Genomic DNA, 14,539 nt, shown 5'->3' with positions numbered 1-14,539 from the left:
TTATATTTAATTGAGATAAACAAGGAAGAAACCTAAAGGTGCTTCAGAAATTACTTCTCAGAAATATTTCAGTTTATGGGAGATAAAAGGTTGAGATTTTATTGGAATGAAAACCCTGAACAAACATAGGCCCAAGAAAGCATAAAATACAGTTACGAAAAAAGCAAGACACATTCTGTAGGTTTCTGTTGACCATAGGCACAAGCCATTCATGAAAAGCAGGCAGAGGAGAAATTAATAATTTACACAAAAAGAACTTCATACACTGAAGATTAAAAACCGTGGCAATATTCCCATGATTTGCCTCTTTCCAACCCATTCTCCTATTTTTTTAGTATGTTCAATGAGTAACTTGTGGCTACAGCCGTCAACTGTGGAGTGTCCTACAGGAGACAGACTCTCCCTCTTTCCCTATACAGAAAGAAGTCTCCATGAATCCTTGCCTGGAAGTTTCTTTCTGTGATGGAAAAACAAATATGGTAAGTTTTTCATTTTGTATACACAAAATCAAGTCACAGTGCAAATGATACTTGACCAATTAATCTGACAAATAAAAAAACCCTGATTTTTGTGGTAGAAAAAGCTGCGTTCAGAGGGTATGTTAGCTCCACCCTGATCTTTATTTGGCACACAGTAAAAATCTTAAGTAGAAATTATGCAGTTTCATGGGGAAAAAACTAAAAATAGAAACAGCTAAATCTCTTCCTTTTAAACAACGATTTCATAGAAAACTAAGAAATAGTCCTTGCCAAACGTGTTCAGATTCTTTGAGCTCAGCATACAAGAGTTTGAAGTGTAATCATCATCACTTGCTATTCTCGGTTTACTTTTTATTTCTTAAAAGACTCCTAATGCCAGTCTACCTACAAAAAGCTGATTAAGATCAAAAGCTCCTCACTACAACTGCTCGTTTCCACCTTTCTAGAAAGAACAAACCACTTCAAAAGCAGCAGAATGATCTGCCTACCTAATTTTAAAAACTTCAGATTTGACAAAGTGCCAGAAATCAACATGCTAAATTTGTTAAGTTAAATCTAAGGTATGCCTAGACTATTTTAAATGTAAGGTATGCCAGAAATAGTCTATATTTAACAGCATTAATATTTCTATATTTAGAAATGCACCCTCTTCATAAAGTATCTATTTAGAAACCAAAAAGAGCTAGATGTAGTTCCCAAAACAAATGTTATTGTTAAGAATTTTATATTTTACTGGAACCCTGTAGAGGTAGGACCAATAAAAGATATGAGGCTAGCATGAACTAGAATTCACTTTTCTTTTGGGGGAAAAAAAAAAACCAAACACAAAAAAACCAAAGCAAAACCAAACAGGTCATTCCTCTTCACAGCATCTTTATGTGAGAGAGGTGGAGAAGCAAACTATGTCTTCACTGTCTAGACACCCCAAAACCTATTCCTGTCTCATCATCTTGCACTCCTTACTTAGAGGTTGAGTGCCTCCTCCTACAATGTCTACAGCTCACTTGCTAAATTTTGAAATGTGCCACCTTAGTGAATTTTCCCATGCAGTACCTTCACTATGATGCTTATAAGAAATGCAAACCAGATCACCAGTATGTTAGAGAAATAACCTGCCACACTGACTACTACCACATCACTGCTTCCATCTGCCAAGATCCACTTTTTCCCTCCTCACATAATTAGGGTGCCAGCTCTTTCAGACAAGTGCCACATTTTTGTTCTTACCTGTGTAATACCTATCACAACATTTTTCCTGATTCTTGATTAATCAGGAGGATTACAGTTGCATTACTAGAACACAAACAAGATTAAAATGGTATAATAACCACCAGCTCATCTAAACATACTTACCCTATGCAATATAGCCAAGTGAGTCTACAGATAGTCTCCAGGTACTATTTTGGATACAGGTAAGACTCTCCCAGTTGGACTGCCTATTAACTGTGAAACCAGTATTGTTAATTATTTCATCAGTGAGCACCTGAATTCAAAGAAGCTGGGGCAAATACATTTACCTCAGTCCCTCAATTCATCTGAGGTATCCTAAATTCCAGCTGTCTGACCACTTGTAGTAAACTTCCAAGTTAAAATGATACCATTTTATGTCGCTAACGCGAAGAACCCCCCTGTATCGCACTGAAAAGGCACAGCACGCACTGAACACAGTGAAAAATTCGCACTTTCATGTAACTTAACAGAACTGTCCAGCTGTCAACAGCAGCCTAGCACCAAAGCAAGGGGCTGAGGAACAGCACAGATGTGCAGATTAAGTCCAAAGGCCAAGATACTCCGTAGCACATCTGTGAAGGGTCTTTATGAACTGTCAGAGTACAGAAAGAAGAGCCTTGTACGGCTCAGTAATGCCAGATCCTCTGCAGAACTGCTACATGTTTTGATGTAAGCTGCAAGTTGATATATTTTGGACATCTGTTCTGAGCGTTACCTGTGGCATTTTGGCTTGCTCGCTGCTAGATCAAATGTCACCCAATCAGAGCAAGAACCGCATCCATCACAGTTAGCAACTGGGCAGTGTCACCCATCAGCGGGCCAGGAGGCTCAGCGCCCTGACAGCCAACGAAACCTTTGCGGCAAACAAGCCCCCGCTGCCTGCTAGAGCAGTAAAAGGACCAGAACTGCTGACTGGTAGTGGCAGCAACACTTCTTCCCCTGGAAAATGTCATCTGAAATTCTGAAAGTGTCATCTCCAAGATTTCCTAGCCCAAAGGCACATCACACATCCTACACCGTCACTGGAGCTCAAACGCCAATCCTGACATTATATTACAGTCCTAAGAGGGTGAGACACTGATGCACTTTTTGCGTGAGGAGTGCGACGGAGCCTTTGGATCACTACATACAACTTTCCAAGTGACAGTAAAAATCCCATGGCATTTCTCACTTTTATTAATCCTTTTTATCCAACTGCCCACGCTAAACATGTTCTGTCAACGTTCATGTTTGCATCCTGCACAATCTCCCTCAGATTTCCTACTGAAACCCACTTGCCACTGAAAAAATACTTCTAAGGATGAACAGAAACCAGATGTGTCCAGGGACAAGAATGAAACGACCCTGTAACTGGGTTTATGAATAAAGTAAATTAAAGGATTGAATGGGTAAAAGGAGTAGTATTTGATGACATATTTTTGCCAGTACCTTATAGCAAAGGTCTTATGGAGAATTTCAATATCCAACTTCATAAAGCAAATCACAACTTTTGCTTGTGTTCTCCATCCCACCTTAAATGTATTTTTAAAAAAATATGAACACACCAAGAGGGAAAAACATCTGGATAGGTGCATTCATGGTCTAACATGGATTTTCTACAAATTCATGCTTTAAAAAGCAAAACACGTAAGTACCATAAAAAAGGCCATGGCTTGTAACTAATGATGTTGGCCCGCAAGGGAAAACTTTCTATCTGAAAAGGCAGTCATATGACAGGACTGACAGACTATGCACTCACGTGATATGAACACTGATGTAACAGTGCCATCACCACAGAATATCTGAGGGCGTAACAACTGAAACAGCTGGAGAATAACCAGTGAACTCACAGTATCTTGGCAGGATAACCATGTGGATAAAAACTGGGAAAAAAGTGATCCAAGATGTCAGAAGAGAACATGAAGGGCAATATGAGCAAAGGATGAACTTCAGAGAAATGCTAATTCTGTGAAGTCTCAAAAAAAAAAAAAAAAAAAAAAAAGGAACTGTGGTTGCAGCACAGCACAGTGTGAGAGATACCAGGCTGAAGCCCACACAAGATACTACATTAAGCTGACACTCACACTGTACCCCTGCCTAAAGGGCTGAGTCGGAGCAGATGAAGGAAGACAAGGGCTGCATATAACTTCCCATCTACTCTGGAAAGGTGTTGTGGGAGTTAGCTAATTAATGGGGGTAAAACAGATAAAACCATAAAGGACTACGGAAAATTAGTTTGAGCTCTTTGAAAGTCAAAGTCTTGCCACCAAGAGCAAAAAATTTCATTCTGTTTTCTTCCTCCACACAAACTGCCCCAGTTTGTTTTGATGACACTTCTAAAGTGGAACAACTTGTCCTTGATCTACGATTGATGCTCACAGCAGAACCTGCGAGACGCCAGCTGCATTTCTGTGAATCTCGCAGAAACAAAACTACAGAGCACCAGTTCTTCAATATTTCATGAAGAAATCTGACAAAATATTTACAACTGTAGTAAACGGCAGACCAATTTCACAAAGGCATATTCTGCTATAAATCTGTCACATGCTCGTGCCACTACTATGCTTCCATTTAAAAAGCTAGGCAACGAGAGGGGAAAGAATCTTTAAACACAACTCTGCTTTATTATGCTTGCATGAGAGGATTATTTAATGAAATTGGGAAATACCTGTAGCTAAAGATGACATGCAACAAGAATACAGCGCTACACCTGGAGTTATTGCCATCTGCTTCTGCGCTCTTGACGTCTTACCTTATTCTTCTGCATTTGTGTTTAATATGCCATCATGCGTATCCTGTTTAACCACGCAAGTAGCAACGTATCTATAGCAAGAGCAGGATGAAGTCCTAAAGTAAAGGACATCAACAGCAAAAGACTGAATGAAATTCTAAAAAACAACCCAAGCATGAGAGAATCAAAACATTAACTCAAATACAACGTGCGGCATTGCAGTCCTGGGTCTAAAATACCACGTCTCCGCTTCATCGAGAGGACCATCACCAGGCTGTCACCTAATCACCAGGCACGTCCCGGCCTGCATTCCCTGAAAACCAGACTCGGGGTAGCGGAGCGCCAGTGCTGCGGCCACACGCACCGCCTGCTAAAACACTTGGCGCGGGGAGCCCACGGCCCGCGTTCGCGCGGCCACGCAGCAGCGGCAGCAGGCCGGCGGTGGCATCGCCAGGCCGGCATGTGCCAGGCTGTCAGAGCGGGGCAGAAGGAACCGCGCCGGCCTCATGACACAGAGCCGCAAGACCATTTTATACCTGCATGCGCTTGCTAACTTGCCTCCTGCAAAGCGAACAGAGCTCATGTTTAAGCCCGGCCAAAGGCGACGCTACCGACTCTCTCTAATTTAACAGACCGAGAAACTTACTGCAGGCCACGGAGGCGGCCCGGCGCTGCTGCTTCACGTCACGGTAGGGTTAACCTGCTTTAGGCCGCCAGCGACAGCGGACGGTCGGCACCAGCCGCGCGTCGCCGGCCACCCGGAACGAGCCCACGCCAGCCGCGCTCGGCCGCCAGCTCGGAATACAGCGGTGGAAGCGCCGGGCAGGGCTGCCCCGGGCGCCCCAGGCAGCGGGGAGGACGGCCCGCCCGGCCCGGGGCCACGGCGGGGCTGCGCCGCCGCCAGCCCGGCACAAGTGTCGCGCCCCCTCCCCGCGCCCCGCCCGCCTGCACCTGCGCGGCGACCCCCGGGGACGCGGCTCCGCAGGCCGCGGGCCCGGCCGCCGCCATGGCGGGGCGGATCGGCCCGGCCCGGCCCGGAACCTCCAGCCGCGGCCGCCGCGCGTCGGCGCCGAGGCTCCGCGGCCCCCCGGGCTCCACGGACACGGCGCCCCCCGAGCGGGGCCGGCGGCCTGCCCCCCTCCCCGCCCCGAGCGCCCCGCACTCACGGAGCGGCGGCCGGCCGGCAGGCAGACAGGCGGGCGAGCACGGCGGCGGCAGGAAGCGTCGGAGGAAGCTGGGCCGCAGCCAAGGCCGCTCCGCTCCGCTCCGCCCGGCGCGGCCCGCCCCCGGCCTCAGCGCGCCGCTCCCCGCCCCAGCCTCAGCCCGGACGGCTCCCCGCGGCGCCCGGGGCGGCCGAGCTGCCCCCGGCGCCGTACGAGCTGGCAGGGAGGGGGCGGCCGGGGGCAAGGCAGCGTGGAGGGCGGGCGCCGGTTGGAGGGCGAAATGCGTCTGCCGGGGGGGAAGGGCGGTGGGGACGCGGGGCTGCCCGCGGGTGCCGGCGGGGCCGGAGCGTACCTGGGCCCGCGGAGAGGCGGCAGGGAGCGGCAGGGCTGGCTGCGGGGCACCTTGGAAACCCAAGGCAAAGAAGGGGAGGGGGCGCAAAGGAAGGGAGACGCGGCGGGGTCGCCTTCGCGTCTGAATTTGACGGGGTCTCGCGGAAAGGCCTGGAGATACCGCCCTGGATTTGTGCGTGCGAGGAGCAAGGTAACAGGCTTGCCTGTGCGCAGGGGTATGGGTCGTCGTACCCAGAGGTTATGCAGAAGGGTTCGGGCCCTGCGTAGATTTTCAAGGTAGCCACCGAGGGAGGGACTGGAGGGAGATGGGAATCAAAGGTGCATGTCCCAGGTGAGGGACAGGCAGGGTAACGGGTGTCCAGCACACGAGGGAGGAGCTAGTAGAAACCGGGATTGAGATTAAACTCGGCGTGTGGCCAGACAGCAAGGGGCACTTTGTTTGGACAGAAGGCAAATCTGAATTAAGGACTGAAAAAGAGTAGTTTTACTGGAATAAGACTATCCAGTGATAAGGCACAGAGGAAAAAGGGGGAAAGGGTGAAGTTGCTGTGGCACCCCTCAAAAACCCAGGATGGAGAGCCTGTAGTGGGTCTGCTGACAAGCAGGCTGAAAGAGTGGTTAGAGAAGGATGTAGCAGTCATTGGACCAAGCAAAGACAAGATGTCAAGAAGGGTATTGTTGAAAGAGGTTGACAGATTAAATGGGATTTGATTTAGGTAGGAGGAATTCTTTAGGCACTTCAATGACAGTGGTGACAACTGAGCACAAAGATCTGCAGGCAGACTTGCAGACTGTGTAACAGAGGAGCCCCGGACATGGGTTGTGAACACCGTGTTCGTGGAGTCTACATGTGAAAGGGAGAAAGAATATGGTACAATGATTTAAAACAAATTGGATCGAGAGGTGGGTCCTTCCTCCTCCACACAGGAGAGATTAGAGAATTATTGCACTGCAAGAACAATAACTAGATTAAAAGGTTAAAGAGAAGGAAGGAAAAGTGAACATGTGTGAAAGGCGGATAGTGTGATGTGAAGGGGAATACGTTCATTTAGCACAGGAGAGGAGAACAGAAATATCTGGAAGAGGTAGAACATCAGGGCACTGGCAGAAGGGGAAGGCAAGCAAAGGGGGTGGAGAAGATGAGGTGAGAAAATGTTTCCCAAAGGAAATGGTTTGAATTCTGTGCAGAGAGCGAGGGCAGCAGGCTTTATGCATAGGTTTCCATTGTGTTGGGAAAAATGGGATATAAATTAGAGTTGCATGTTAGGAAAACAGATTGGTCACAGAAATCAGCCAGGTCCCCAGCTTTCCTCCAAAAGCACTCAACAACGCAAAAGCAGAGCCAAAGGAAGCCAATGTTGAGATTGAATCATGTCTGGGGTTTGGTAATGAGAGAAAACGAAGCGTCAAGGGCAAAGAATAAACATGAAGAGCATCAGCAATCAGAGGCATGAAAGAAAGAGAAGAGAAAGCAGAGAGGGAAGGCCAAAAGTAAATAGTAAAACATGGTGAAGAATACTATGGGAAGGCTGAAGAGCTTGTGGGGAAAAAAAAAACAGTCAGAAAAAGAAGATGCAGTAACAAAAAAAATCAGACAGGCAGTAAGACTTGATGAAAGCCTAGGTCTGTGAACCATTTCTTCAATCAATGAAGGCTTCAGTCAGATGAGAAGATGAAGATAAAGAATGTGCAAGGGTAAATGCAGCTGGGTAATTAGCTGGGAACTGACGCCACTGGGGATGAGTGTGGGAGGCTGTGCAGAAATGGAGAGAGAGTCCCAAGAGGCGAAATGAAGCAAGCTGCTGAGGAGGGGTTGAGTGGGTGCTGGATGACAGTGCCATGAAGGCGAGAGGAGAATTGAATGTGATGCTTGCCACCCTTTCACCAACCTGCAGAGTTTGCCTGTCTTGATCTCCTCTGACTTCAAACTCTTAAGTCTTTCACAAGATGGCTAGTGCATCATTCCTACTTCTGCAAGCAAGCTAGTGTGGTCTCTCTTTGTGTGTATATATGTATGATTCAGGGTCAAAACCATACATTAACTTATAAAAAGGCAACTTCATGTGAATATGCATTTCATACAACAAGTATCCTGACACTCCGCATCACATGCTTTATGGTCCTGATATATGCAATAAATGGAGAGTAACTGTGGTTGTTGTTTTACTACAGATAAAATATATAGTAAATTATACTTCAAAGGAGAATTTCTAGAAGTAGTGGATTCTACCCATACCTTGTTGAAAAGGGGAAACGCATAAAAGTTCGACTCATATATAGATACACTGCTTCAAAGAGACAATTTGCGAATGCCTGTCAAGGAGGCCATATGGAGAGGCTGGCAGAAGGGCAGCTAGTGAACCAGTTATATGTGCCAAGTTCAATTTGTCACACTTTACAGTACCGAGAAATATTTTGTTCTCGTTTTGAAAAGGAAAACTCTCATTAGTAAAGATTCAACAACACGCTCCTCAAAATGGGTCTTTTATGAAGAGAAAAGGTCCAGCACGCCTGCCTTTAAAGGCTGGAACCGCTGGTACGTAAGGTATCTACAAAGGTATGTAGTAAATGCGGAGTACTGATTTAAAACGCGTTGAGCAGAGGGACCCTCATCCCTCATTTCTCCACTTAAAACATGTCTTGGCCATCAGTCCTTGGGGCTGGAAGACTGACAGCTTTCAAAACCAAAGCGTATCGAAACTAGGGATGCGGTTATTACCCTTGGACCACAGCTGCTGTGGCTGTAAGGGGACAGTGGCACGGGTGAAAGCGGTGCAGGCCAATGCTAAAATCACCTTTTCTCCTCAGGTGTAACAGCGAGGGGGTTTTCCGGAATTGCTTTGAGTGGATTTGGCATCAAAATTCCTCATCCCTGTTCAGTCTCCCAGCCTTTGGCACTTTACATCTTCTCAACAGCTCGGCTCAGTTGTGGAAATCGCCCTACCCAGGCAAAGGGGCAGTCGCTGGACGTACCGAAACCGAAGGCAGCGGCTGCCTAACCCAGCTGTGTCGGCTGCTGTGCGTGGCAGTGGGCAGCTCCCCTGCGGCTCGTCCGCCCAGGCCGCTCGGCCTTTCGTAGCTCTGGCGAAATCCAGGAACCAGGGTGACGCAAGGCCAAGACGTAAATTCATCAGACGCGAGCGTGCAGAGGTTTTATCGACGTCGAGTCACAAATTGTCAGAAATCGGAGGGATTCACAAGGGGAAAAAAAACCCAAAACTGTCTTTAAGCCAGCCCGGCTAGCCCGCTGCCGTTTCCCCAGCCGCTGAGCGGGCCAGCGCCGAACCACGGCCTGCGGCCCGCCGCCCGCGAGGAGAAGGCGGTGCCGCCCGGGCAGCCGCCTCCTCCACCGCCGGCGGGGGCGGGCGGCGGGCGGCGGGCGGCAGGCGGCAGGGGCGGTGCGGGCGGCCGCCATCTTGGGAGGCGGGCCGATGGGGGTCGCGGGCTGGGCCTGGCGGCGGGCGCTGCGGGCGGCGAGCGGCGGCTGGTGGCGGGCGGCGGCGCCCGGTGAGGCGGGGGGCAGAGCGGCGGGGTGAGGTTTGTGGGCGCCCGGGGCGGGGTGCCGTGTGGCTAGGTTAAGCGTTATTGGGGGCGATGGCCTTCCCCGAGACGCCGGGGCGGCGGGGGTCTCCTCTGGGCTCACGGGCGGCACCTCTCCGTCAGGTCCCGGGGCGGCGGGTGCCGCCAGCCGCAGGCTCTGCGCCGGCGGGGCACCCAGCCTTTCCTACCGAGAGCTCAAAGACTTGAAGAAGACCAACGTCCTCCACATAGACGTGCGGGAGAGGTGGGAGATCGACAGATTTGGAAAAATCCCAGCGTCCATCAACATACCGCGTAAGTTATTGACACTGCGACGTGGAGACGTTGGGTGTTGCCCTTTGCTTGATGGTCAAGTCTGTGGACAAGTGGCAGTGACTGAGCAAAGAGGGGCTGTGCTAGACAGCTGCTAGTATGTTGTGAGGCTGAACTTTTCCTCCAGAGGAATTACAAGCCTGACAGTGTAAGCCTGTCTGTGGATGGAGAATAAATGAGACTTTTTTTTTTTCTGTATTTCCTAGTGGGTGAATTAGTGGAAGCTCTACAAATGGACCCAATGGAGTTCAAGGAGCAGTACAATCAAAAGATGCCATCCAAGTCAGACCCTGTGGTTTTCTCCTGTTTGGCAGGAACAAGAAGTAAACAAGCACTGAGTTTTGCCATGTCCTTGGGTTTCAGCAGGTATGACTTGTGTGTGTAAGGATGGGATTAATGTGGCCTCCCCCCATGAAGCAGAACTCTTACTCAGCTTCTTGCAGGCAAGGGTAAAAATTTAAAGTGGAATATGAACAAAACGACTGGTATTTGAGTTAGACACCTCCTCTTGTCTCCACTGAACCTTGAAAGACGCCCTTGAGTGCTCCAGAAAAGTGAGGTGTATCGCCCTGTGAAACAACCCCTCAGCAGCTCTGTGCATGTGTCGCAGGTGATGCAATCTGCGGCAAGACCATGCTGCCACTGAAGGATCCTTCTGCCTCTTAGGGCTCGCTCGCCAAGACATTGCTTCCTTATACGGCTTCATAAGCACTAGTCCTGAGCCACAGGATTATTGGAAAGGTGGAGAACTGCTCACTTTGGTAGAAGTACAATCTTAAATTAGATTAAATAGTTTATGAAACCACGCCCTTTGTTAAATTGCAGTTCTACCTGTACAGTTCACTGTTGACAAAGTAGGCCTTCACTTTCAGTAAAGCATTGGATCATTTGCCAGGAGTAAAGCAGTGAAGGCAGTAGCTAAAAAGACAGTGAGATTGATAGAGTGAAAGCAAAAGCAGCGTTTGGTTGGCAGAATTATTATACCCATGCCAGAAGGTGCCTTGCTGGCTTGAAGACTACAGATAGGATTTAAAAAATTGGTTGTTTGCTCATGTTTTCATGGAACTGCAATATCCCTGCTAGTTCTAGTCAAAAGATGGAACCACGTTCTTGTTTTATAAATATATTGTTTTAGTAAGTGCAAAATATCCTCCGTTACCTGTTTTTCATGCTGCCTAATTGAAGGAGTCAATATTGTTTTGCATGGTGGGTTTTTGTTTTTCAGAGTTTAGCTTTGTACAGGCTTATTTCAGATCTACAGAGCATGTAGGTTTGCAAGGAAGTAACAGATCAGTGTGCCGCATTCTTTGATGACATCTGAAGTATTAGACATAATAAATCTCCCACCACAGTAAGTCTGTTCTCTCTTTTTAAAAAAAGAAGCGGCAAACTGTTTCATTGGTCTGGCTGCTGCTACTTGCTTGATATTTGCCCTCCAGCTTTGTGTCATTTGGAAGAGTTACAGAACACACTCCATGGAAGCAGGCAGTATTGGAGTACAAGGAGTATCAATCTGGCTCATTGAAGCTAGGTACAAGTGTATTTGATTGCAGAGAATTTCTGTTATGCTTTTTTTCTCTGATTTTCTTTTGGTTTGGTTTTTTTTTGCCCTGCCCTCTTAGATACCTTTTTCAAGAGTCCTTCTTAACATTGTATCTTCTGCATATTTTCAGAGTTCAGCAATATGCTGGTGGCTTTGAGGATTGGGTAAAACATGAACCTCCAGAGAAAAAATGAAGATGACTACCCCAACCCTTGCCCCATCAAGGCTTCAGGATGGTTCGTAGGTTTTAGCATTCAAACTATGTGTACTCCACTTCCGGAATACAGCCCACTCCTGCTTTCTTGTGTAAATGAACATTCACCTTCAAATAGCCATGCATATCGGCTGCTTGGTTCAAATTATAGCTAAAGACTATGACATGAACTGAGGACATTAAATTTGTTCAGTCTTTACTTTGGGCTATGTTTTTTGGTGAAAGTATGTGAGGAGAACCTAAGTGCTTATTATGTTTACTAAGATTTTTGTATGATGTAGTTTACGACTGTTTAAAGTAATGATGATGATGGGACAAATAAAATTACCCTTTCCCAAATAATTGTGTTGGATAGTTTGTTTAGAATAGTTAAACTGCAGATATTGTAATGGAATTGGGGTAACCGCCCTAAGCACAGATTTATTGTATTTCATGCATAGCTGGAGTTTTAAAACAGTTACTGTGTTATCAAAGAGTACAAGTAGAGTACAGATTTTTAGGTTTGTACTATGTGATTGTAAAGTCAAAACTTTACGGGTCAGAAAATACAAAGGGAAACTGACCTGATGCTAGAATACTTGCTGTTCAAAATATTGTGTGATTCCTTATTTTAAAAATATATCCATTTTTATATGCAGATCTGCTTCTGAGCACAGAATGCTATATAGCATTCAGTCAACAACTTCTGTTCCCTCAGCAGCTCAGTATCAAGTGAGAACTTGCCTATATTTGAAGTTACTATTACAGAGATGTAATCATTTTAGGCTGGAAAATTTGAGGTGTCGAAGGAAGTTACTAAACACCCTTCCTTCTTTTATGTATGTTGTGTGTCTTAAACTTCAAAAACCAAACTGATCCATCCCATCCCCACCTATAAATTTGCATAGTCATAATTTTAAGAATTTTTTTGTTTTTTAATGCTGTTAGCAGTTCAGGTGAACTAGCAAAGGTGAATTGCTTTGGCCTCTAGAAAATTCAAGTCCTAGCACAGAAGTTCAGGACTCTGCAGGATGTCTGGAAGAAGAAATTAAAACTTCTGGTTCTGCTCTAATGAGTATTGCAGGCAATGTGCACTTACCCTACAGCTCTTCCATTCTGACCGTCCGGTCTGCATGGTGAGAAGAGGACCTAAAAAATATACTGTCTCAAGTTTAGAGAAAAGAAAAAGTCACTAGTCTTACTAGAACTTTATTTCTAGTAAGTCCCACAGTCTCTCTGCAGTCATTTGTTTGTAGAGGAGAACTCCTGCAGTTGGCACAGCCAGCTGTGTTAGCTGTGCTGCCCTGATGATGTATCTTACAGTGGTTTCCGTTCTCCTGTCTTTGCTAATAATTAGAGACCCTGTAGTGTAGCTGTCGTAATAGTGAGTAATGAGTGCATTTTTCTTCAAAGTATCATTGACTTTTTAGCGGTCTTAATGCTATACTTTATTTCCAATTCATAAAAAAAACCAAACAAGAACCAGAATTTAGACTAATTTCCAAAATACTGGTTTAGTTTAACTGATCGATTAATGGGAGTAAGATGAAATTAAAATGCCAGAATGAGGATGGGTGTTACCTTGTTGTGGTCAATTACTCTGCAATTCTCACTATCTTACTCTTGAAAGGTGTTTTTCAGACTGGATCAGGAGGAGTAACAGATGCCAACAGTTTTGCTGGATTTAGCCAAATCCTATGATCTATTAATTTTGCCTGTTTAACATGACCTAGACAGTTTCACAATGCTGTGGGCACATAGTCAAAGGGGCAACTGAAGCCCACTGTTGGTTGTGTTGTGCCAGGCCTCACCAGGACTAATGATGCCTTTTGATCTAGATCATTACGGTCAGATTGTATAGAAAATTTGAGACACACTGAAAATATTTAGCTAAAAGTGTTATTAATCATGCCTAGCTGTATTGACCAAGCCACCAAACTTCAGTATACAGATGAACAAAGCAAGGAGATCTAATCAACTAAACTTAGTCACGATTTAGTCATAAGTGGCAAATGCTTCCTTTTGTAGCTACATTAAAGTTTGTTGCAAACATCTAAAACTACATAGCTACAAACAATGAACAACAAACAGTTATATTGGGTCACACCAAGATCTGTCTAGCCCATTATTTTCCTGTTTGGCAACAACCAGTAATAAACATCTGAGGAAGAGCTTAAAACAAGACAAGTATGTAGTGATACAACCCCCAGATTATTCTAATTTACAAATTGGAGTGCTTTGATACTTCCTTCAGGCTTTGCATGTCTTGGTATATTTGGGTATTTGTAAATTTTCAACACAAACTCCCAGCAGTCACAGCAGGCTGTACTGGGTTTAACAATGCATTGTGAGAAGAGGTCTTTCCCTTTGTTGCTTCTCAACTCGCCATGTATTGTTTTCATCGGATGCTCCTGCTGCTTCTGTCAGAAGAGATGAACAGTTGTCACCTCATCAGTCTTCACACCACTCATGATTTTTCTAGACCTCTGCTGTCTTGTCTGAGCTGAAGAGCAGTGGATTTCTTTTTTTTTTAATAGGAAAGCCACTGTCTACCTCTTATTTTCATTAGTTTTTATTAGTCTTGGTAGATTTAGTGTTTATTAGTCTTGCTAGTTTTTTGCAAGGTGTTTCTCAAACTATTTGTAGCTTGTCAAAGTTGATGATCCTTTCTGTGTCTTCCTCTGTATCTTCCTTATGTGGATATAACTTGCTTTTCAAATTATGCTTTTTGAGTTAAATAAGTTGTCTGATTCAGTTCAGTTTGATTCCTTTTAGATTTTTCCTTAAGTCTTTTTGGCACAGATCACCAGTGTTTGCTTTGACACTCCACCGTCACCTGTAACCATATAATCTATGAAGACTTTCAGCTACCTCTTCTTTGAGATACCTCATTTTTATGCATTTCTCTCCTTTGAAATTAAGCACAGTAAAGGTGATTTTTTTCTGTCTGGTTGGTAGCAAAGCTGTTGAATTCAGATTATGTTCTATTTCCTGTTGTTCCAATTTACATCTTTCTTT

The 14,539-nt window shown here is 45.8% G+C and overlaps 2 protein-coding genes across 3 annotated transcripts in view; one reads left to right on the top strand and one right to left on the bottom strand.

Annotated features, from left to right (window-relative positions):
• Positions 1-5,151, bottom strand: part of USP45 (ubiquitin specific peptidase 45) — a 54,805-nt gene extending 49,654 nt beyond the window's left edge. The window contains 1 exon segment of the mRNA XM_052781441.1: positions 5,066-5,151. The gene's annotated coding sequence lies outside the window, so the exon portion shown is untranslated.
• Positions 5,152-9,331: 4,180 nt separating this feature from the next.
• Positions 9,332-11,884, top strand: TSTD3 (thiosulfate sulfurtransferase like domain containing 3). Of its 2 annotated transcripts, XM_052781445.1 has the most exons (5): positions 9,332-9,440; positions 9,597-9,767; positions 9,992-10,151; positions 11,166-11,316; positions 11,459-11,884. In XM_052781445.1, the coding sequence occupies exons 1-4, from the start codon at positions 9,365-9,367 to the stop codon at positions 11,308-11,310; spliced, it is 552 nt and encodes a 183-aa protein (XP_052637405.1). In that variant the 5' UTR covers positions 9,332-9,364; the 3' UTR covers positions 11,311-11,316; positions 11,459-11,884. The 2 variants fall into 2 exon arrangements, with proteins under 2 accessions (XP_052637405.1, XP_052637406.1); XM_052781446.1 differs by lacking the exon at positions 11,166-11,316.
• The last annotated feature ends 2,655 nt before the right edge of the window (positions 11,885-14,539 follow it).

The sequence above is a fragment of the Harpia harpyja genome, chromosome 3 (assembly GCF_026419915.1).
Source record: "Harpia harpyja isolate bHarHar1 chromosome 3, bHarHar1 primary haplotype, whole genome shotgun sequence".
NCBI classification, from domain to species: domain Eukaryota; kingdom Metazoa; phylum Chordata; class Aves; order Accipitriformes; family Accipitridae; genus Harpia; species Harpia harpyja.
The sequence above is the reverse complement of the archived record's forward strand: the minus strand, read 5'-3'. Positions and strand labels throughout refer to the sequence as shown.